Source organism: Lactuca serriola, chromosome 6, assembly GCF_051521515.1.
Source record: "Lactuca serriola cultivar US96UC23 chromosome 6, Lser_US96UC23_V15, whole genome shotgun sequence".
NCBI classification, from domain to species: domain Eukaryota; kingdom Viridiplantae; phylum Streptophyta; class Magnoliopsida; order Asterales; family Asteraceae; genus Lactuca; species Lactuca serriola.
Window position 1 is genome coordinate 156,764,804 of NC_136413.1, and position 25,658 is coordinate 156,790,461.

The 25,658-nt window shown below is 40.7% G+C and overlaps 1 protein-coding gene across 1 annotated transcript; it reads right to left on the minus strand.

Moving 5' to 3' along the window:
* Positions 1-471: 471 nt before the first annotated feature.
* Positions 472-1,541, minus strand: LOC145058852 (small heat shock protein, chloroplastic-like). The gene is made up of 2 exons (XM_079006730.1): positions 1,200-1,541; positions 472-1,042 (listed from the first exon to the last, which is right to left on the minus strand). The coding sequence occupies exons 1-2, from the start codon at positions 1,420-1,422 to the stop codon at positions 636-638; spliced, it is 630 nt and encodes a 209-aa protein (XP_078862856.1). The 5' UTR covers positions 1,423-1,541; the 3' UTR covers positions 472-635.
* Positions 1,542-25,658: the final 24,117 nt, after the last annotated feature.

Below are 25,658 nucleotides of genomic sequence, written 5' to 3' on the forward strand. Positions count from 1 at the left end.
TAGTGAAGAATAAATGATTTTTTTTAATCTTTATGATATTTGTCTTTAAAATGCTCATTTTCTCTTTTCGTCCTAGACCCCATATACGTTTGGATCTGCCATGAATGTCTGCAATGGCCTTGTGATGATCTTTTATAGATTTATCAAGCTCTTGACTGCGTGTCGAGATTGAATCCGATAGGGCCGACCTTGCTGTGATACCCTTGATACCCTTGTTAGGGTAAAGGTAGCGATAGAGAGAAATATTCAAGAGATGGGAAAAACAACTTCTGGATATCCCAAAAGCATATGACGCTGGCATTCATAAAGCCCAAATAATCCCAAATTACAAAAGAGTCCCTCAAGGATAAATAAAAGCTATAACATGTCACATGGTAAAATATAAACTACCGACATTGTTTAGGGTTTGATTTTTTTAGACAATATCGGCTCTAATTCCACGTAAATTTTGCAAAATCAGTTCGCTGTGAATTTGGCAAAATATATCGGTTTTTATAAATCCAAAATCACCGATCCATATAAAAAAATAAAAGATACTAATATAGAAAAAACAGAATCCTGAAAACAAAGAAAATATTTATCTCTCCAAAATTATCTAATGCAATCTCTATCTTAACATCTTTTCTTCAAGGTATTCACTCTACTTGGACCTGAAACACATCCTTCCTTTCCTCCGTTTTCACCTTCGGAAGCACAACTTTCAACACACCATTCTTCATCTCCGCCTTGATTTCATCCAGAATGTACACATCCGTCGGCAGATCAATCCTGGAAGAGTACCTCCGCCGCGCCTCTTCATCATCCTCAGAATCTTTCTCCTCCTCTGCTTTGATAATTAATGTGTTTTGCTCAACGGAGACCTTGACGTTCTCCTTGTCCAGACCTGGCATGTCGAATCGGAGATTCATAGTGTTGTCGTCTTCCTTTGCATACCATCCTCGCCTTCCTCCTAATCCTCCTCCGCGAGAGGCGGAGATGAATGGAGTGTCCATGAATTGGTCCATCATGTTAAAGATCTCGCTGAAGCTTCTCGCTGGAAAAACTGAATCGAAAATTGGAAGTTATTAGAGACACGAAACTTCATTATAGGAATTCTCACGACATCAGAAGGTTAATACAGAAAACACAAATCAAATACGTATGAAAACAAATAAATATGAGTGTCAAACGACAAACAATACTTGAAACATGGAACTCGCCTGAGAAAAAATCATTGTCACGGCGGCGAAAACCAGAGGAACCAGACGAGCGATCCTCATCGATACTGCAGTGGAAATCTTCATAAGCGGACACCTGAGAAGCATTAGTGTTAAAGGAGCGTTGGACGCAGGGAATAGCGGAGACGGAGCGAATAGATTTAAAGATCTTGGTATAGTGAGAAGATGCGGCGGTGCTTCGCTTGAGAATTAGGGTGGTAGCCATTCCTGCGGTGGTCTTATCCTAACGTCGGTGGTTACAGCGACAAGGCTGGTATTAGTGGTGGAGCTTGTTGAAACTTGTTAGATTATGTGGAGATGTTTGGGGAGAAAGAAGGGTTTTTGTAGTCGGAAGGCTACAAAAACGAAACTTCTAGAGAACGAAACTTCTAGATAACGAGGTTGTTGTTTAATATTTATCCACGGGAATAGGGTATATAATATTTTCTTGATCATCACGTAAAAGATATTTCATAAATATATATCACATACATTCTATGAATAACGTGGATTTTAAGATTATAACAACCTTTAATCAAAAATAGTTAATGTATCATACTTGACTTAAGGTGGATGAAGTTGGTTCGGGTTTATGGGTTTGGGCTAGTGGTATTGTTGGTTCATGGTGGACTATAAATCCGTTGACAATATGTCTGGCATTGGTTCAAATCCTCTTCGGTCAAAAAACTCTTCAATTTATTATCAGATGGTAGAACCTTTTGTTCTTAAGAACATTAGTCACTAACATTACTCCAGGTGACTGGGTTGAGGAACCCATGATTCCTCGATTAATTTCAATTTTTTTAATAAAAATTTCTATTATAAATGTTCTTTTTTCTCATTTCAAAACCATAACATTCTTTCTTTCAATTTCATTTTATTTTGCTTTACTCTTTTTACATTCCAATTCAAAATTTAAAGATGGATGTCATTCCTAGGTCAGTTGTATTTATAGAATGATCCGAAATCCAAGAAATGATATTAATGTTATATTTTATCTTCTTTTAAATTTTCTCAACAAATTAAATAAAAAATGATGATGTGCCAATTGGATTGGAAAATATACTATTTCCACGTGATATAGGTGGGAAAGATGAAAGAAAAAGGAAAGATAAAATTTGATGTGGAGCTCATTTCGCAATGGGTTGAGTGGTTTCTACTCCTTCAACCCTTACTGTTCGTTTAGAGATATTGGTCATGAGCTTTGCATGCTGCTATATAAGCTTTATGAGATTTTTTCATAGCCACATAAGCTTAACATGTCTACCTTATAAAAGTTAGGGGTGGTAGACAGTCAATCAGACCTCAACATCTAACTTTGTCTCTCATCTCTCCTCTGACTAGTGAACCAATGTTTGGCTTAGCCCTCCCCCCTCCCCCTTGGTGCATGTCCGGGGTAGTGTTAAGCGGCGAGGGGCTTGGCGCACCCCACTCCATATAGCCTTAGTAATATTATGTATTCCTTGTATGTATTGTGTTACACTAGGTAAGTATTTTATGTTTAGGAAACTAGAAAATTTTGTAGGAGTGATTTAATAAGTGTCATTTTTATTTTGTATTTTGTGTATGAATATTTATAAATAAGAAGGCAATCAATTTGTTCTCAAATATTCACCATTCTCATAAAGTATCAGAGCACGTAACATGCGAAGTGAATCTTACGCTTCGACAACAATGAGTGGAAGCATAGAATCAGAGTGAATTAGCTTAGTCATTCATAATTTCACCACACATTCTCACATCTAGTAACAACCTTAAACCGATGATGGAAATTTAGTTGAAAGGGCCTAACTTTGAAGAGTAGGAAAAGGTTATTCATGTTTCGTTGCATGCTCTAGATAATAAAGAATTTATTAACGAAATATACAAACAACCTAATGATCTTTCAAACCAAGTTGAAGACTTTTGGACTATGAAGTCCATGATAACTTCTTGGATTTTCAATATGTTGAAAATAATGTTCAATGTTATTAACTAGTTGGTAATATTTCTAAATAATAACAAGGTCCTTTAGGGTTGGCCTAATGACACAAATAGCATTAAGAAAATAGAGAAAATAAATTGTTAATTTATTAAGGAAATAATAAATTAGTTAGAAATTATTTTGATATATTTTTAAATTGCTTTAACTTAAACCGGTTGAATATTAATTAAAACTTTTGGATTAATTCGAATATTCTAGAACTCTCTAGAAAGATGATAGAATAGATTTATCATAACGGATTAGAATAAGCAAGGTTCTAAAAGGCTTGTCATTGCTTTGTCATGGCTCCAAGGGTTGTATTTTCCGTTAAGCTTCGACAAAATACTGACTTAAGTTATATATATATATATATATATATATATATATATATATATATATATATATGTGTGTGTGTGTGTGTGTTTGTGTGTGTGTGTATACATATACATATAAATGAATAATATTACAAAATATATAAAAAAATATTAATTATATACAAAATTGTCGCCTTAAGTCACACCTTACAAATGGCGGGACTCTACACGACTCGAAAAAACTTGAGGCTTGACATTGCTGCCAAGTCACACCTTATGTTATTTAGAACTTTGAGGATAAGGCACATTTTGAATAGGGTGAGGATTATCCTTTTGGAATCTGACTAACTTAAGGATTCATCTAGTACCTATAAAAATAGGGAGCTAGGGATCAAATTCGAGATGCTTTTTCCTTCATAGTTTTGTTTGTCCCTCTCTCATTTCTCTCCATGGACAAAAATATAACCTTTCTCTATCGGGTTAGTGAATCCTTATTTGCTTTTGGAGTCTTTGGTTTGAGTACATTAGAGTTCTCATTTGGGCTTTTTCATCCATTGTAAGGATGTCATTCCATGACCTTAGGATCAAGAGTTAAGTATTATATCCTTATTTTAGGTTGATTTTAAAGTATGTTTCTAAAACTAGTAAAACTTAGATCGAGGGAGCATGTGCACTTAGGTATATCTTTTGATTGTTTTCGCTACCTTGGTTGTGTGTACTTGATTTTGTAAATCTCCAACAATGATACCAGAGCCTAGTTTTATTTGTTGGCACATGCTTTGTAAAATCGCATATCTAAAGAAAAAAACATGCAGAGTTGCAAGACGCGACACGCTCCCTTCTGGAGACGTAGCAGACATTGATTAAAATATTGTTTTAATTGTTAAATATGAATTTTCAAATACGGAGATTAGTTTAGAACATTATTTAATTAGAGTTTAATTTTAAATATTAAATTAATTAAATTTGAATATTATTTATGCTTGAATAAAAATTGAATATTTATCTTTAATATTTATTTTAATTGTTTAAATTTGAATATTTGAATTTTAAGATTAAGTTGAAATATTATTTAATTAAATTTATATTTGAATACTTAATTAATTAAATTCGAATATTATTTAAACTTGAAATAAAATCTAATTTTTTTTCTTGAACTTTATTTAATAGGAGAATTGAATTAGAAAGACAATAACTTAAATTTAAACGGCTTAAGTTTAGTATATTTTACGATTACTATATGTATAACAATTAATATTTTTTTAAGGAGGTCTCTTTGATTCATAATGATGTTAGTTTTTAATATGCTTCGTGTTTACCCTTCCCCCGCCTATCGTATTTTGAGAGTGGAGTTACCTAAAGCGTTCAATCAGATTTTGTTTTTCAAGAAAAAAAAAAGTATCGAGGGTCATGCAGTTTTGCATGGTTGATTCACCATCTATTCAATTATCTGCGACATCCATGTCATTGAATCGAGATGAGCACAATCGAGATTAATATGCAATTGAATATCAATGAATCTCAAATGATCTAGGAGTTACAAAATATTGAAACTAGTAAATTGCATTGCCTACCTAAATAATTTTGTGTTGTGTTTATGACATCCCTTTACTCATAATAGAGACAAATATGGATCCTAGTCTTAATCAATAATTCATTTAGGGTTAATAATTATATTAAGGATTAATAAATCAAACAAGAATGAAATTTATATGGAATGATGTCTATAAAATAATTCACTAAAATCAATTATGATAAAAACCTCACAAAGGATTTGCTTGTATAATGATCAATCTAGTCCAAACTTGTAGTTTTGGAATTGGTCTCTTAGAAAGATAATGTTTTCAGTAAAGCTCTTCTTAACCTGATCCTACAACTACATTCCCAAAACTGTCAGAACAATCATCAAACATAATTTTTTGAAGTGAAATCGAATTACATTTAGTTATAATTGATTATGGTTATCATGATTAAAGAAGCTGACATATACATATAATATTTTCATTCTGATTTTGATATGAACAACTTGAAATGTTCATAAAGGAGTTGCATAGTAATTAAGTGTCCTTTGGAACTAACATGGACAATAATAGAAGCTCCAACTTCAAAGACTCCTACATCCACTATCATTAACTAAAATGTCAAAATCAAGAGAGATAATTATATATAAGTATAACGTGGTTAATAATGAAACACCTAATCTAGGCCCAAATGCTAAGGACAATATGAAGGCTTGTTCGAAAACATGTTCTGATAGTCTAATTGTTTCCAAAATATGAAGAAGGAATAATAAATCTATAAAGTCCCATTTTCAAAACAAAAATTTTTCATTTTTATTAAGGTAAAACTCCACATTATAACCATTTGTTCCAGATCACAATTAATAAAAATCAAAGTAATATGATAACGCAGAATCTTCATTACTACTGCTGGAGGTGTCTAGTCATGCCTTCACCTTCCTGCGATAACCGATGATACCTAAAAACAATGACAAATGGGTAGCAGAAAGCTGAGTCGATTTCCTCAAAATACCACACACAACAGAACATATACAAGCATGCATATCGGGTCCTCAGTCATCGGACTGACATATCCCCGACCTATAGTTTTCCGACTAGAATTCCATGGGTTTGTTAACCTGCTGCTTCAATCGAACCGCTCTTCCCGAGCCTCCATGCCTACGATTTATAACCGGCCCATACCAAGTATCTTGGCCTTCAGCACACAGCAGGACCGCCTCAACCTAACACACCACCATAAGTCGACATAAAAACAAGAAAGGATCAAGTAGGCACATAATATAGACATTTATCGATCATACAATTCACTACCGCCAACTAAACACCTCACGGCACACCGCTCTGCTACCAGCTAACCTCCATGGAATGCATAACCATAAATAATTAACGTCCCGAAAATCACACCATACAAATTTTTGTTTTTAGATTAATAAATCGTTAATACATATATTTCCCTTAAAATCAGAGTAAGTAAGTTTTAGGAAAACATCAGAAAATAACAATAATTCACAAAAGGCGAAAACATGTGGTGTGTGCCCTGCAATCATCCTGAGCTCTTCCATTTGAAAATTGGAGTACTAGAAACATAAACTGAAAACCGTAAGCACAAAGCTTAGTGAGATTCCTAAAATACCATACAACATACAACCATAGAATATCATGTGACATACATATAGTTACCATGGGCTCCCCCATGGTCTTTACCTGGAATGTCATTGGCTACCCCATGGTCTAATATCCAAGTGTCATGGGATCCCCCATGGTCTAATATATGTCACACCCCAAAACCTAAGAACAGCGAAAACGTTCCAGGGTGGAGGACGTTATGTGAAGTATCATAACAGTGTAAAGTATTAAACAAGCAACAACATCATCCATTGCATTAAAAGTAAAGTTTTAATACATGTGTGTTCTTTCATTGTAATAACACATCAAAATATGTAATCAAAATAAAAGACGAGTCTTGTCTGTGCTCCGTCTTCTCAAAACCTGGCCATCGTACCTGTCTAACTGGTGACCTGAGAATACAAGTTATTTTGAAAGCGAGTATCAGCGTAAAGCTGATGAATTCATAAGTATTAATGTGTCTTTGATTTGTAAAACCGTAAAGTAATGACTTGGAAACCTTTGGAAAAAGACTGTATAAGTGTGAATTGTTTCAAAGCAGTTGAAAACATTTGAATACTCTAGCCAATCCCTATGATTTCTATTAGTATAACGAGTAGCCTTCTACCAAGACCTAAATGTTTTGAAGGTAGTCTTCTACCAAGACTCGTGTGTTTGTTAAGTAGTCTTCTACCAAGACTCGTGTGTTTTGTAAGTAGTCTTCTACCAAGACTCGTGTGTTTTGCTATAACAAAGATGGTTTTCCTTCTTTTTGACTATTACTAACAATACTTAGTCTAACTCATCGTTTACGTAAGTGTATCACGAAATAAAGTAATAGGAAAAATATAATCATGTAAGTGTTATCCTTTTGTATTAGGATTAACACGACATCGCGAATAGCGACATGTATTGAAACGACCCAAAAATACGACCCGAAAATTTCATTTTTAATATAACCAAAAATCATGAAACTGAGTATATCATAATAAAACCATGCGTTGCGAATCTCAAAACCATACTAAAATACAGTGAGAAAACTGTGTCACAACTGTATCAAAACATATCTAAGATAGCTGATCAACTCCCAGGATAAAAACTGAAGCTGTGGTGTGTGCGATGCCATCATCCCGAGCTCTTCCCTTTGCTTGCGGAAGTACCTGAAACCAAAACTGAAACTGTAAGCACGAAGCTTAGTGAGCTCCCCCAAACTACCACATACCACACAATAACATATAAAGCACATACTGGGCCTTGCCCACTGCATCGGACCGAAGTTCGGCTAACTGGGGCCTTGCCCCCTACATCGGACCGAAGTCTGAAGCTGACTGGAACATCAGACCGAAGTCCGAAGCTGACTCGGACCTTCGTCCCATACATCGAACCGAGTCCGAAGCTGACTAGGACATCGGACCGAAGTCCGAAGCTGACTGAGACATCGGACTGAAGTCCAAAGCTGACTGAGACCTACGTCCCCTACATCGGACCGGAGTCCGAAGCTGACTGGACCTCTGTCCCCCACATCGGACCGAAGTCCGAAGCTGATTGAACATAGCATAAACATATCAACTGGCATAAACACATATATCCTGTCTGAACCACGAAGGCATCAAACATACTAACTACTACATCGGATCGAGGTCCGAAGCTGACAGCTAGCTAAATGGGCCGGCATTGTGGCCTTAGACCCGTTACTACTGGAAGGAAACTCACTCGTGAACTGGCTGCTGTGTGAATGACTCTGGAAGCTAACTGCTGCTGCTCCGGTATCTCCCCGGCTACAAGTCCATAAACACACTCAATCAAATGCTAAACACTGCACTGGGGTAAAATGACTCTTTTACCCTTGGTCAAAGTTAACTCTCTCGGTCAAAGTCAACCCACAGTTGACTTGACTCGCAGAGTTAGGCCGCCAACTCGCCGAGTATCTAGTCTCACTTCTCGACCCTACTCGTGGCTACTCGTCGAGTGTGGCATCGACTTGACGAGTACCCTCTCGATCCAAGAACTCAGACAATCTTCATCCGACTCGCCGATTCATATGAACAACTCGACGAGTTGTTCTTGAGCTAAGAAGATTGCCTTGGACTCGTCGAGTTGTATGAACAACTCGTCGAGCCCCTCCATTACTGAGCCTGCCCTCCAACTCACTGAGTCCACTCTACTACTCACGGCTTCCACTCGACATCACTCAAAAAGGGGAAAAATGGGACTCGCGACCTGACTCGCCGAGTCACATCCATGCAACTACTCTAAACTCAATTCTGCTTGAATCCATCGCATACAAATGATAGATCTGAGTCCAATAAGCTGATTCACCACGTAAAGTTTCCAACTTTACGTGTACATACACATGAAAGAGGAGATAAAGGCTAAAAAGGCACTTAGAAGAGTAGATCTAGGGTTCTTATGCAAAGCATCTTCAAAAAGGCAATAGATCCGGGCTCTACAACTCCTAAATGAACAGATCTAGGGATATCTCAACCTATTAAGGCATCCAAACAACTATAAGGCTTGGAGAATGCATCAAACTAGCCCTAGAAGAGTTCAAATGGAAATCTAAAGCATAAAACAGAAGGAATCCGAGAAATACCTCAATGAACTCTGATTTTGCCCTTGGATCTTTGCTCAACACCTCTTCTCCTTGCTCCTTTCTTCTTCTTCTTCTTCAAGCCTTCAAAATCCACACAAAAGCACTTAAAACAAACAAGGGATGGATTAGGGTTTTTTCACAGCTCTCTGAGGGTCAAGGAGGCGAGTTTGGGGCACAAAGCATTGCTTAAATAATGAGCAACCCGGGGATTTAGGGTTTCTTCCAGGCAGGCAGACTCGCCGAGTCCCGAATATGGACTCGCCGAGTCGCCAACTAACACATGCACGAAAACTCGACCCTACTCGACGAGTCAGGCCATAGACTTGCCGAGTCCCTCAATAAAACTTCTAAATAAAAGCCACGAAAGCATCATACCAAAGACGGGGCGTTACAATTCTCCCCCACTTGTCTCAGACTTCGTCCTCGAAGTCTGCTGCGGCTGAATCTGCAAATAACTCCGGGTAATGCTCTCTTATTTCTTCCTCAGCCTCCCACGTCCACTCAGACCCCTTCCGGTGCTTCCAGTGCACCTTCACTAACTGAATTGCCTTGTTCCTCAAGGTCTTTGTCTTCCGGTCCAGAATCGCGACCGACCTCTCAATATAATTCAGGCTGCTATCAACCTGAATATCCTATAGGGGAACAACTGCTGACTCATCCACCAAACACTTCCTCAACTGAGACACATGGAAAGTGTTGTGGATCTGGCTAAGCTCTACAGGAAGATCCAACCGATAAGCAACCCGACCCACTCAGGCCAAAACCCTGAAGGGACCAATGAACCTGGGGCCCAGCTTGCCCCTCTTCCGGAACCTGATGACACCCTTCCAGGGTGAGACCTTCAGGAGGACCATATCGCCCACCCGGAACTCCAAGTCTGAACGCCTCCTGTCGGCGTAGCTCTTCTGCCGACTCTGCGGAGTCTGCAGTCTACTACGGACCTGCTGAGTCAACTCGGTCGTCTTGAGCACCACCTCTGTGCTCCCAACAACTCGCTGACCGACCTCGCCTCAACAAATTGGGGTCCTACACTTCCTCCCATAAAGCATCTCAAAGGGAGGCCGATCCTTGCTCGCATGATAACTGTTGTTATACGAAAATTCTGCTAACGGAAGATACATATCCCAACTGCCACCAAAGTCTAGAACACACGCTCTGAGCATGTCCTCAAGAGTCTGAATCGTCCTCTCGCTCTGTCTGTCCGTCTGAGGGTGGAAAGCGGTGCTGAAATGAAGACGAGTACCCATCTCGTCGTGAAAACGCTTCCAGAATCTGGATGTAAAACGAACATCTCGGTCTGACACTACCGATACCGGCACTCCATGACGTGCCACGATCTCACGCACATAGGTATCGGCTAACTTTTCTGCTGATATACTCTCCTGGATCGGGATAAAATGAGCACTCTTCGTCAACCGATCCACTACTACCCATATCGAATCCACTCCTCGTACGGTCCTGGGAAGCTTGGTGACAAAATCCATGGTGATGTCCTCCCATTTCCACACGGGAATGTCTAATTGCTGCATCTTGCCGTGAGGCCTCTGGTGCTCCGCCTTGACCTTCCTGCAGGTCAGGCACCTCTCAACATACCAAGCGACATCCCGCTTCTTGCAGGGCCACCAATAATCGGTTCGAAGATCTCTATACATCTTCGTCGCCCCTAGGTGGATAGAAAATCGAGACTTATGAGCCTCATCCATCAACACCTGCCGTACCCCACCCCAGTATGGTACCCACACTCTCCCATGAAGTGTAAGCAATCCCCGACTGTCATAATCAAACGAAGCTACTCGACCCACTATCCTCTCACACTTTTGCCTCTCCTCCTTGAGGCCCTCAACCTGAGCCACCCTGATCCGTTCCAACAACGTAGTAATCACTGTCATCCTCAAACACAAATCTCTGATAGGGGCTGTCGACACTTTGCGGCTCAGGGCGTCGGCCACCACGTTGGCCTTCCCTGGATGGTAAAGGATCTCACAATCATAATCCTTCAGCACATCCAACCACCTCCTCTGCCTCATGTTCAGACTCGGCTGATCCATAAGGTACCTCAAACTCTTGTGATCCGTGTAGATAGTACAACGAACCCCATAAAGATAGTGCCTCCAAATCTTGAGGGCAAACACAACCGCCCCCAGCTCTAAATCATGGGTAGGATAATTAGCCTCGTGAGGCTTCAACTGCCTCGAGGCATAAGCTATCACATGGCCTCGCTGCATCAACACTGCTCCCATACCTGTGATTGAGGCATCACAGTAGACTACGAAGTCCTCTACTCCCTCTGGAAAGGTAAGGATCGGAGCCTCGCACAATCTCTGCCTGAGGGTCTCGAACGCTGCCTGCTGCTCGGGCCCCCAACGAAATACCATCGACTTCTTGGTCAGTCGGGTGAGCGGCATTGCTATCTTGGAGAAATCCTGAATGAATCTCCGGTAATACCCTGCCAACCCTAGGTAGCTCCGAATCTCAGATGGAGACTTCGGGACCTCCCACTACATCACGGCCTCTATCTTGGCCGGATCCACCAAAATACCCTTCTGGTTGACGAGGTGACCAAGGAACTGCACCTCGCGCAACCAGAACTCACACTTGGAGAACTTTGCGAAAAGTTTCTCCCTCCTCAAAACTTCTAGCACCTCCCTCGGGTGCTCCTCGTGTTGCTCCTGCGTCTTGGAATATACCAAGATATCATCTATGAATACTATCACTGACCGATCCAGCATCGGCCTGCACACGCGGTTCATGAGATCCATGAACGCGGCTGGGGCATTGGTGAGACCAAATGGCATCACCACAAACTCATAATGACCATACCTGGTCCTGAAAGCAGTCTTCTGCACATCCTCATCCCTAACCCGCATCTGATGATACCCGGAGCGTAGATCAATCTTGGAGAACCAAGACGCTCCCTGAAGCTGGTCAAACAAATCATCTATCCTTGGAAGTGGGTAACGGTTCTTCACCGTTACCTTATTCAACTCCCGGTAATCTATACACATACGATGCGACCCATCCTTCTTCCTCACAAACAGGATCGATGCTCCCCAAGGCGAACTGCTCGGCCGAATGAAACCCTTGTCTAGCAGCTCCTGCAGCTGCGTAGACAACTCCTGCATCTCAGGGGAGCTAGGCAATACGGTGCCTTGGCTATCGGAGCCGCACCAGGAATCAGGTCGATCCTAAACTCAACCTGCCTCTCAGGAGGTATCCCCGGTAAATCCTCGGGAAATACATCCGGGAAGTCTCGCACTATCGTAACATCACCCACTGTCGTCTTGCCCTTCTCCCGGGCATCCAAGACATAAGCTACATAGCCAGCACAACCCTGCTGAAAATAGCGCCTCGCCCTTGCAGTGGAACAAAAGGTCGGTCCGCGCTATGGCCTCTCGCCCTGAATCACTAACTCTCCCCCACTGGGAGTGCGAACCCTCACTAGCTGAAGCTCACAATCAATCACTGCCCCATTGGGGCTTAGCCAATCCATGCCCACAATAACCTTATTCCCTCGCAGGGGAATAGGAACCAGGTCCACCGAAAACTGCTCGTCAAACAACTGAAAAGAACACCCTCCATGCACTCTGGCGACCCTCACGGTCCTGTCATCTGCTATCTCAACCTCTAGTGGACATTCCAGCTCCCCTGGAGCTCTGCTAAATCTCTTGCTAAGCGCAAGCGATACGAATGATCGGGTAGCCCCCGAATCGAAAAATACCATAGCAGAAATGCCGTTCATAGAGAACGACCCTATATAAAACATACAATCATAAGCAATAATCAATCAATAAAATAAAGAGATGAAGGGAAGATACATACCCGTCACCACATTAGGAGTCGCTCGCACCTCCTCTGCTGTCATCTGAAACGCCCTACTCTTCGCCACTGGTGCCTCGGCTCGGCCCTGTCGGCCATCTGTAATCCTCAAAGTAGCAGGGACAGGTGCAGCCACCTTCCCTACTGCAGCTAAACTCGGACACTGGGACTTTTTATGTCCCCTCTGATTGCACTGAAAGCAAATCAGATCTGATGCTGCAACGGCAGTATCAGGGGCCATACAATCCCTGCTCAAATGCCCAATCCAACCGCACTTGAAGCAGCCGGAACTCCCTGCCTTGCACACCCCATCGTGCATCTTCCCACACCTGCCACATCGACTATGGCTTGGCTGAAACCTGGACCTGTGATCTGAAACCTTGGGCTTTTTGCCCGAACCTCCTGAACCCGAAACCGCCTCCGGTTTCCTCTTCTTCTCCATCTTAAGATCAATCTCCCTCTCTCGAGCCCTAGCAATCATGTCGTCCAACGTTTTACAGCTGGACCGGCTCACAAACTGGCGAATATCAATTCGCAACATCTCATGATATCGGTCCTTGTTCATCTCCTCATCGGCTGCATACTAAGGAACAAGAAGAGCCCTCTCCCTGAACTTGGCGGTGATCTCCGCCACAGTCTCTGTAGTCTGGGTGAGGTCCTGAAACTCTCTGGCTAACTGCTGCACCTCAATAACTGGTGCAAACTCCGCCCTGAACCTGGTAGAGAAATCAGCCCAGGTCATGGCATCCAATGCTGCATCATCTCCAATGGTATGTCCGACCTCCTCCCACCAATCTTGTGCCCTGTCCTTCAGAAGACAGGACGCCAATCTGACCTTGTCCCCCTCGGGACACCTAGTCCGAAACGCATTGGCCACATCCGCCAACCATCTAGTACTCGCTATGGGGTCCCGCGCCCCATGATAGTCTGGAGCTCCACATGCCCTGAACTCCCTGAATGTAAGTGTGCACGACCCCATCATGGCCGCCACCTCGGCACGGAAGGTGCCCAATCTCTCATCCATCAGCTCTAGGATACCCTCCTTGATCGAACTGAAGATCACAAGAGTCTGCTCTAAAATGATACGAGTAATCTTTGAAGAAAGAAACTCTCTGGTCTGCTCATCCATGTGCTCGTTCCCCGAGCCTGATCCTGATCCCTCCCCGGCACCTCCATTGCCGGCTGCTGTCCTCGGACGCAAAACCACCATTCTGAAACACATCATAGCAATATCAGAAAACTAAAATATTTCAAGGGATCATTGATACTACTACTAGCTTCCTGGTCTTGTCTCGGCCTTCCTTGATTCGAGTACGGATCCTCTGCTTTCAGTAGTACGGGCCCATACTACCTTCCACATCTATCCGTACTTTCCTCAAGAACCGCCTTGACTCCACCAAGTCACTTCTACTACTACTGATCTCTGCTACTCTCATCCTAGGCTTGCCCTAGGGAAATCGCTGACTCCACTCATACCAGTCCTCAGCTGCCGAAGGCCTCCTTGTAATGCTGATTAGCCACCACCTGAATACCATCACATGCAATGAGGCTCGGATAATCCTTTGAGTAAAGGACTCGTCCCTACAACGGTTGGACTCAGACAAGAGCTGCGCAATAGGGCCAAATCCAGCACTCTGAGATTATTCAACCTTGATCACATGTGATGTGACGTATTCACCTAATGGCTAACTCCCACCACTCAGAGTCCCACAAAGCACAAAGCAAGCAGCATTCGGATTAGGGAAACATACTCAGGCAAAACTATTCTCATAACGAGAAGTTACTCTAGCATACAATGCTAAGCTCGCGCTACCAGGCATAACCTAAACAGGTTATCCTACTGCTGTCTACTCAATACTAGCATGCAATTCTCATAAAGCTGTAACACATATAGCAGGCACATAAGGCATCCTCCTAGATCCTTAGTCCTATACTAGCATGTTGTTCTACTGAAACTGGAACAATTAATCATAATAATAAAACTTGTATTGGTAATTTGGGAGTACTTACTTGAGCTCGGCTGATCGCATGCACCACACCCTTATCTTGTTTTAAAAAAAATTCTTTTCTTTCTAAGTGTTTATCAAAATTTCATTCGAAAACATTTTTTTTTCTTTTTGAAAATCTTTTTATCTTTCCCTTAGTTTGAGTTCAGATACACCCGGAGGTGTATCCGAATCCCTCAAACCAAGGCTATGATACCAACTTGAAACGACCCGAAAATTTCATTTTTAATATAACCAAAAATTATGAAATTGAGTATATCATAATAAAACCATGCGTTGCGAATCTCAAAACCATACTAAAATATAGTGAGAAAACTGTGTCACAACTGTATCAAAACATATCTAAGATAGCTGATCAACTCCCAGGATAAAAACTGAAGCTGTGGTGTGTCCGATGCCATCATCCCGAGTCCCGAATATGGACTCGCCGAGTCGCCAACTAACACGTGCACGAAAACTCGACCCTACTCGACGAGTCAGGCCATAGACTCGCCGAGTCCCTCAATAAAACTTCTAAATAAAAGCCACGAAAGCATCATACCAAAGACGGGGCGTTACATGTATAACCTTTGAACATCCGTAGATTGTTCAATTTTCCTCTATAGCTACAGCAGGTTTAAGCAAGGGTTAGTCCCGTAAAGGTACTCCTAATATAAGTATTAACCGTACGCATCCGTAGATGGTCATTTACCTCTGTAGCGAACAGTAGGCCAAAGGAATGGTTAGTCCCGTAAAGGTACCCCTAATATAAGTAATAACCGTAGGCATCCATAGATGTTCATCTACCACTATTGCTAACAGGTGGGTTCCGGAATGGTTAGTCCCGTCTAGATATCCTGTTGAACTGGGATGGGCAAGACAATCTACACATAATGTACTAGTAAATCATCCTAGTGAATCTAGGTACAAGTATCCATGTAAGTGTATACAGGTAAATGTATCTATGTAAAGGTATTCATGTAAGCGTATCTATGTAGACGTATTCATGTAACATGTAATGTATAGTATAGACTCATGAATGAACTGACTCTGGTGTAATTCCTTGTAATAGGAATAATGTTTTGTGTCTCCTAAGTATCCCTAAAATAGTTAACTGGAAGGTAATTGATTGTTCAAGAAGGTTTATACACCTTTGCTACACAAGAGTGTGGGAAAAACTAAATGAAGGATGAAAACTATAAGATGAATACATATATAAGAACATAAGTGTATAGATATAGTTTTGTTCAAGAAGGTAAAAGAAATGGTTTTGTATGACATCTATGAGTTTTTAACAATAAATAACAATGACTTGATGTCATTTTAATAAACATTTCAAACACACTACTTTTGATAACATGGTATTTTTAAGATAGAAAACCATTTCATACATCACATTTTGAAGCATGTGAAATCAGTTGGATGAAAACACAGTTATAAATATCTATGATTGATTTAAGAACATGTTGTTTTCTACTTGTATTTCCCCCATTTAAAGCATTTAAAATCATTTAAAACATTGATTAAGGGGTATGAACTCACCTGTTGTGAGTGGTTCTAGCGGGTATGCGTGTAGGGATGAGAAGTTCCACGAACGAAGTCCCGGGACACAATAAGTCCTAAATAACATATAAGGACACATATTGACATGAATATAGTGTTTATAACATCTATATGAAAGGAAACACCTTCCGGGACTAGGAAACACCTTGACCAAGTGTTGGAATCACATGTGATTCAACATAGGAAGGTATAAAGGCACTCACATGAGTGTACTACCATGAGTTCACGGCCAAAGGGAGTTTACGGCTGTAAACTCATGGCTACTCATGTGGGAATGCAAGTTTGAAGGCTAGGGAATGATTTAGGGACATTAGCTCTAACCTAGGATGAAAAAGACCACCTTCTTTGGAGTTTTTGAGGAGTTCACGGACCTAATGAGTTTACTGCCGTAAAATCATGGCATTTATGTTTATGAGGGTCCCAAAGGTCATAAGGAAGCATCCTAAATTCAAGCCTAAGCCTTAGGAAGTGTTTGTGGCATCAAAACACCCCTTACTTGAGTTTACGGCCCATGGACCATTTGGTCATGTGTTTGTCGCCGTAAACACTTATGGGTGTTGGTATTTTGGTTGTTTTAGGTCCTAGACACATCAAGGTAAAGTGCTATGCTTGTCTCTTGGCTTATGGAAGGCATTTAGGGCATTTTAGCACCCTAAAATGGAGTTCACGGCCCTGGAACTTCTTGGGCCGTGAACACCTTACTCTTGGTGTCCAAAGGTTGTTTTCTAGCCCTAAACATATTAGGGTACAAGTCCAAACTAGTTTCATTGCTTAAGGAAGGGACTAGGCACCATTTGTGCCTTAAAGGAGAGTTTACGGTCCAAGATGTTCTTGGGTGGTAAACTCCTAAATCTTGTTGTTTTGACATGTAATCTAGGTTATTAAGCACATAATAAGCTATATAATACAACTAGATAGAGGTACTCACGATTTGGGATGAAAACCCGAAGATCTGTGAGAGAGAAAATGGCTTTTCTCTAGTTGGAAATGTAACTAATGAATAAATATGGTTCAAAATCCTATATATAGTCCTGGGATTTTTGGCAGAAAATATTTTATTCACGAAATGAACTCTAATATCATAGAGTTTTGGAATAACAGATTTGCACAAAACCCTAGTGCATCCACTCTCCTGATATCTCCTTAAGTGTAAATCCTGAAATACTCAAATTTATGCCCAAAAGTCTGGAAATTCACTGTAACTGTTCTAACTTCAATTGACTTGATATGGTTTGTACAGAATGGAAATTTCGGGTTGTCACACCATCCCCCTGTTAGAGGGAATTTTGTCCCGAAATTAGAATCTATGTAAGGAAGTAGGTAGAAGTGATCGAGTCGTGAGGTGGAAACTTCCTAATCGATTGGTTCTCGCACTCATAAGTGAATTCGGGTCCTCGGTTGGTATCCCAACGATCCTTCACTAACGGGCGACGGCGTTGCTTCATCCGCTTGACCTCTCAGTCGAGGGTCACTACGATTCTAATACGAAGGCGAGGATCTCGTTAATCTCGATCTCGTCGAGTGGCTTACGAGAGTCCTAATGGAAATGTACGGTTTAAAAGTCGAGAAGCGAAGGGTAAAATGTACGTTACTGAGTTCGCAGAGTAGGTCTAGTTTGTGCAATACAGGACCGATTCTGGCAAGAATATCGGAGGTTCTAACTATATTTGATTTAACTTTCCACGCTTTACGAAGCGTATTAAGCCTTTCCCAGAGTGAGACTTCCTAAAGAATTTGGTCTCTCACTTGGAATTCCAAAGGTTCTTTCTCTTGCTTAACTTCCCAGTCAAGGGCCACCCTTTGCTGGGTCAAAGTCGAATGGGTTTCCGTAATTTGCGAGGAGTTCTGAATGGACTATGATAGTAGGTCTGTAAGACCTAGAATTTGGCGAATTTTCTGTCGGTGTCTACGGTGTTGACAAATTCTCAACGGTTTTGACAAATTGAAAGAGTACTCAAAAATTCCCATATCACTAACAGTGTATCTTAGGAATCTGACTCTGCAATTTCAAAACTCGTGTTTAGAGTACTTCGCGAAAGTTCCTCTGAAGGTAAAGTTTCCATGGGTTCCTTCTTACTTCGTGGGTAGATAAGTAAGTCATTACAAGGAGAATGACGAGATGATCTAAGTAAGAATGGCATACTCTATTCATTAAACTCATGAATGCTACGGGCGTATTGGTCCTATCCGAGGGGTATCACTACGGACTCAAAGTGTCCGCATCGAGTTCGGAGGGTAGTCCCCAGGACATCCTTCCCTTAACACTCGAACTGGTGATATTCGGATTTCAGATCCATTTCTGAAAGTAATTCTTTCCTATGATTTCTAATGGAAATCTTGACGGAGTCCTCGATCGTCAAGGTACATATGATGCAATCCGTCGACTTCTGGAAGAATAAGACCGGAGCTCTCAAGGGTGAGAAGCCTGGTCTTCCAATTCTGTTGCTGAGTAGTTCGTTGAGTTGTCCGGGCTGTTCTTGTATCTCCGTAGGTGTTTAGACTGTAAGGCGATCTGGTTATAAGAGTCATACTGGGTTCTAAGTTTGTTCATATGCCAATTCAATTACTCGTAGTCTTGGGGAGTCTCCGTCCTGAAGTTCATATTAGAATTCATACATGGTTCAACGATCACAATCTCGTGTATACGAGTTGTATATAATTAAGATTGAAAAGGTATTCGAATAACTGATTCTTCTTTAAGCTCACATCCCCTTGAGAGAGAAGAAGTTAAAGTGGAATCATCAATTCTAAACCCGTAGAACCTTGATTATATATCACCCTTATGTATACATTCTTCAGTGATAGATCAACCGTATGAATCTTTGGATTGAACTTGACGTACTGCACGAGTGATACTATGGGGATTCCTTCGGAAAGGAAAAGAACTATAAGGTACTCCATGCATGAGTACTTCGGTGTTCTGATATGACGACTTCGCTGGAAAAGCGATCTCGAAGAAAGAGATGTACATATGAAGCTGGTATTGCGAGGATCGAATTTACTCGAGTTGTATGATAAAGTCAGATTTATATGGAAACAAAAGACATTAGATTTGAACATATGGTGTTACAGACAAAACAAAACAGTGCAACCTTTAACAGAGTTACTGTACTTAAAATTTACTACAAGACTATTGCTGCGAACAAGGTATACTACAAAAGACAAGTATACACAGCACAGGCATCCCTTAACGGACGGGATCTCGCAAAAGATAAGACTCTGGTTGCACTAGTTTTGGATGGTTCATAAGTCTGTTAAAACGAAACGCCTAAATTACATTAACGTGGGTCCGGAGTAGTCTCTCCTGCGGTGGTGGTCAGTAGCATACTTCCGTCTGTGCCAGCAATTGCTGCCTCTGGGCAGTTCCTTTTGTAGTGACCCACCTTGCCACAACCGTAGCAAGCCTAGTTCACACCGGTGTAGGGCACTTGGTTGATCGGCCTTGTTAGGCTCTTGCAGTAACGTATGGTGTGTCCCTTTTTGTTGCAGTTTGAGCACTGCATCTCCCGACAAGGTCCATGGTGGTGATAACTGCATTTGATGCATTTTGGAAGATTTCCAACATATTGTTTGGTTGGGTTAGCGACAATTGGGATACCCGAAGGGATGGTAGTAGGAGGTACCGATGTCGTGGCTGTGAAGGTTGTTACTGGTGGTTGTTTCCTGTTCGCCCTTCGAAGCGATTTGTCCTTAGATTTAGCCCAAGACTTTCGTTTGTTACTCTTGGTCTCGGGACTCGGGGTGTCGTGGTAGTTTGCTGCTTGTTGAGGTGCTTGATTTTTACCCAGATTGAAATTCTTGTTAACAATCCCACTAACATTTGCGTTGTTAGCGTTAAGGTGGGTCAGAATAGCTGACACGGCAGCCGAGACTGCAGCTTGAAAGGTAGCTGCATCAATCTGAAGAGTTGGTGGTTGGTTGATGGGCTGATCGTTTTTCTTTGGCGACATGATTCTGTTACACAGAAAGAAAATGAATTTGTGAACGAGCATGGTTGAACCTAGACGTAGTTAGATTGCTCATGTAAACAATAGAAGTGTGTTCTCTAAGGTTTGACCCACATCCCTATGATGCAGTCCTAGTACGGAATGGAAGTATGTGGGTATAATGGTCTCAAGATGTTTGTCGTTCTAGCCGAGGTATCGCTGGTTGGTGAATAACATGAGCTAAACATTAAAAGAGACTTGGAGATGTCTTTGGAGTTAAATTGCTATAGTCCAATGACATGACTAAAGCATGCTTCAGATAGACTCTAATGAAAGTATGATAAGAGTATTTGAAGAAAATGACACAGAAGTTAGCCGACTGTCAATATCTTTGATATTCACGACGTAGAAGTTCGGGAAAATGACCTTGTAAAAGGTCTTACATCATATCCAGAGAAGATAGTTCTTGACAGCATAAAGACCTAACTAAAATACTTACAGTACAAGATAGTTTCATAGAAAATGCCACATCGGGCATACACAGAAAACAATTCCTTTCTAACAAGGAAAAATAAAGTAACGCATCTACTACTGGCGACGGTCATCCCTCTAGTGAACTCTCAGTTCAGCCAGTTGGCGTTCCACATCAAGTAGGTGTCTTTCGTACACCCTCTGGCATACTCGAAGTTCTATGACTTCGGCTCGTGACTCAGCCAGTGCTTGTAGCAGGGTTTCATGGTTTCTCTCATATCTCTCACGAGCATCTTCTAGACAAATGGGGCGGAGGGTATGCATTCTCGCATCGGCGACAACTTCAGTGATCTGATGTAGGGCTGTCCTACCTTGAATCTCATTTCGGGCCACTCTACAGACCAAGATTGGCAAGATTCCGTCTGCTAAGCCCCCATTGCTCTGGTCATAGAAGCTTCGATCACCATTAAATGGCATGGGATGATCTTGTCCTTGGCTCCATGTTTCCAAACATTCCACCTACTCAGGCGTTGGGCCATGAAAAGTCGGACGAGGGTTAGGAATTGGAAAGGGAGCTGCCTGGGGTAGGTTCTCAACCTCGGGTTCGGAGTTAGCATAGTCCGAAAGGTCTTCATCATGGTGATCATTCAAAAGGATAGGATGATCATTCTCCGGTTCTTCTCCAAACCATCCAACAATGACCTCGTTCGGAAGGTACGGGTTGCCGTAGGGATGGAGTCCAGCCATGTTATCTACACAATAATTTGGGGTAAGAAAATAATTATTAGACGAACTATCTAGATAATTATTAGAAAATCTTCATTAGTTACATCGCTATTTGTAAAGTGCATACCAGTTATATGTAATCAACACAGGATAGGCCTTCGAATAAGTGACCTTAACTCCATATTCACAAGGAATAGGGGTAAAGCAAAAATTTCACCAATTCTAAGTCCATAACATCCTAGTTACATATAGACTTAGTGTATCCACTTAGCAACTATCAACTTAGTAATGAAGACCCTTTTTAGTTCTCAAGTAAGTAATTATGGTAACACAAAACACCCCTATGGTATTTTAGACTTAGGTTATGTTATAATGTTCTCATTGTGGTAATGTTGGTAAGTTTTTAGACTTGTTTCCATATCACAACCATTCTTGGGCATGTGCTAATCACTCCTCGGTAAAACATAGTTGATCAGGCTATGCCACTCCCAAGAATGACCATACATCCCCGAGCTTACCTGTGATATTCAACAATCGCAATACTTTTGTTCTTGTCATTGTGACACGGATTTTAGTATGAATGCAGGCACGTATACTTTGTTAAATATTTTATTTAAAAGTATAGACTCTTAGACAAAGTGTTTTAATCCCAATGTATTTATAGTTAGTATATCTTTTATGGGTTGATATACTTAATTCACAATAAACAATGCTCTGATACCAATCTGTCACACCCCAAAACCTAAGAACGGCGGAAATGTTCCGGGGTGGAGGACGTCATGTGAAGTATCAAAACAGTGTAAAGTAGTAAACAAGCAACATCATCATCCATTGCATTAAAAGTAAAGTTTTAATACATGTGTGTTCTTTCATTGTAATAACACATCAAAATATGTAATCAAAATAAAAGACGAGTCTTGTCTGTGCTCCATCTTCTCAAAACCTGGCCATCGTACCTGTCTAAGTGGTGACCTGAGAATACAAGTTATTTTGAAAGCGAGTATCAGCGTAAAGCTGATGAATTCATAAGTATTAATGTGTCTTTGATTTGTAAAACCGTAAAGTAATGACTTGGAAACCTTTGGAAAAAGACTATATAAGTGTGAATTGTTTGAAAACAGTTGAAAACGTTTGAATACTCTAGCAAATCCCTATGATTTCTATTAGTATAACGAGTAGCCTTCTACCAAGACCTAAATGTTTTGAAGGTAGTCTTCTACCAACACTCGTGTGTTTTGTAAGTAGTCTTCTACCAAGACTCGTGTGTTTTGTAAGTAGTCTTCTACCAAGACTCGTGTGTTTTGCTATAACAAAGATGGTTTTCCTTCTTTTTGACTATTACTAACAGTACTTAGTCAAACTCATCGTTTACGTAAATGTATCACGAAATAAAGTAATAGGAAAAATAAAATCATGTAAGTGTTATCCTTTTGTATTAGGATTAACACGACATTGCGAATAGAGACATGTATAACCTTTGAACATCCGTAGATTGTTCAATTATCCTCTATAGCTACAGCAGGTTTAAGGAAGGGTTAGTCCCGTAAAGGTACTCCTAATATAAGTATTAACCGTACGCATCCGTAGATGGTCATTTACCTCTGTAGCGAACAGTAGGCCAAAGGAATGGTTAGTCCCGTAAAGGTACCCCTAATATAAGTAATAACTGTAGGCATCCGTAGATGTTCATCTACCACTATTGCTAACAGGTGGGTTCCGGAATGGTTAGTCCCGTCTAGATATCCTGTTGAACTGGGATAGGCAAGACAATCTACACATAACGAACTAGTAAATCATCCTAGTGAATCTAGGTACAAGTATCCATGTAAGTGTATACAGGTAAATGTATCTATGTATAGGTATTCATGTAAGCGTATCTATGTACACGTATTCATGTAACATGTAATGTATAGTATAGACTCATGAATGAACTGACTCTGGTGTAATTCCTTGTAATAGGAATAATGTTTTGTGTCTCCTAAGTATCCCTAAAATAGTTAACTGTAAGGTAATTGATTGTTCAAGCAGGTTTATACACCTTTGCTACACAAGAGTGTGGGAAAAACTAAATGAAGGATGAAAACTATAATATGAATACATATATAAGAACATAAGTGTATAGATATAGTTTTGTTCAAGAAGGTAAAAGAAATGGTTTTGTATGACATCTATGAGTTTTTAACAATAAATAACAATGACTTGATGTCATTTTAATAAACATTTCAAACACACTACTTTTGATAACATGGTATTTTTAAGATAGAAAACCATTTCATACATCACATTTTGAAGCATGTGAAATCAGTTGGATGAAAACACAGTTATAAATATCTATGATTGATTTAAGAACATGTTGTTTTCTACTTGTACTTCCCCCATTTAAAGCATTTAAAATCATTTAAAACATTGATTAAGGGGTATGAACTCACCTGTTGTGAGTGGTTCTAGCGGGTATGCGTGTAGGGATGAGAAGTTCCACGAACGAAGTCCCGGGACACAATAAGTCCTAAATGACATATAAGGACGCATATTGACATGAATATAGTGTTTATAACATCTATATGAAAGGAAACACCTTCCGGGACTAGGAAACACCTTGACCAAGTGTTGGAATCACATGTGATTCAACATAGGAAGGTATAAAGGCACTCACATGAGTGTACTACCATGAGTTCACGGCCCAAGGGAGTTTACGGCTGTAAACTCATGGCTACTCATGTGGGAATGCAAGTTTGAAGGCTAGGGAATGATTTAGGGACATTAGCTTTAACCTAGGATGAAAAAGACCACCTTCTTTGGAGTTTTTGAGGAGTTCACGGACCTAATGAGTTTACTGCCGTAAAATCATGGCATTTATGTTTATTAGGGTCCCAAAGGTCATAAGGAAGCATCCTAAATTCAAGCCTAAGCCTTAGGAAGTGTTTGTGGCATCAAAACACCCCTTACTTGAGTTTACGGCCCATGGACCATTTGGTCATGTGTTTGTCGTCGTAAACACTTATGGGTGTTGGTATTTTGGTTGTTTTAGGTCCTAGACACATCAAGGTAAAGTGCTATGCTTGTCTCTTGGCTTATGGAAGGCATTTAGGGCATTTTAGCACCCTAAAATGGAGTTCACGGCCCTGGAACTTCTTGGGCCGTGAACACCTTACTCTTGGTGTCCAAAGGTTGTTTTCTAGCCCTAAACACATTAGGGTACAAGTCCAAACTAGTTTCATTGCTTAAGGAAGGGACTAGGCACCATTTGTGCCTTAAAGGAGAGTTTACGGTCCAAGATGTTCTTGGGTGGTAAACTCCTAAATCTTGTTGTTTTGACATGTAATCTAGATTATTAAGCACATAATAAGCTATATAATACAACTAGATAGAGGTACTCACGATTTGGGATGAAAACCCGAAGATCTGTGAGAGAGAAAATGGCTTTTCTCTAGTTGGAAATGTAACTAATGAATAAATATGGTTCAAAATCCTATATATAGTCCTGGGATTTTTGGCAGAAAATATTTTATTCACGAAATGAACTCTAATATCATAGAGTTTTGGAATAACAGATTTGCACAAAACCCTAGTGCATCCACTCTCCTGATATCTCCTTAAGTGTAAATCCTGAAATACTCAAATTTATGGCCAAAAGTCTGGAAATTCACTGTAACTGTTCTAACTTCTATTGACTTGATATGGTTTGTACAGATGGGAAATTTTCGGTTGTCACATCATCCCCTTGTTAGAGGGAATTTTGTCCCGAAATTAGAATCTATGTAAGGAAGTAGGTAGAAGTGATCGATTCATGAGGTGGAAACTTCCTAATCGATTGGTTCTCGCACTCATAAGTGAATTCGGGTCCTCGGTTGGTATCCCAACGATCCTTCACTAACGGGCGACGGCGTTGCTTCGTCCGCTTGACCTCTCAGTCGAGGGTCACTACGATTCTAATACGAAGGCGAGGATCTCGTTAATCTCGATCTCGTCGAGTGGCTTAC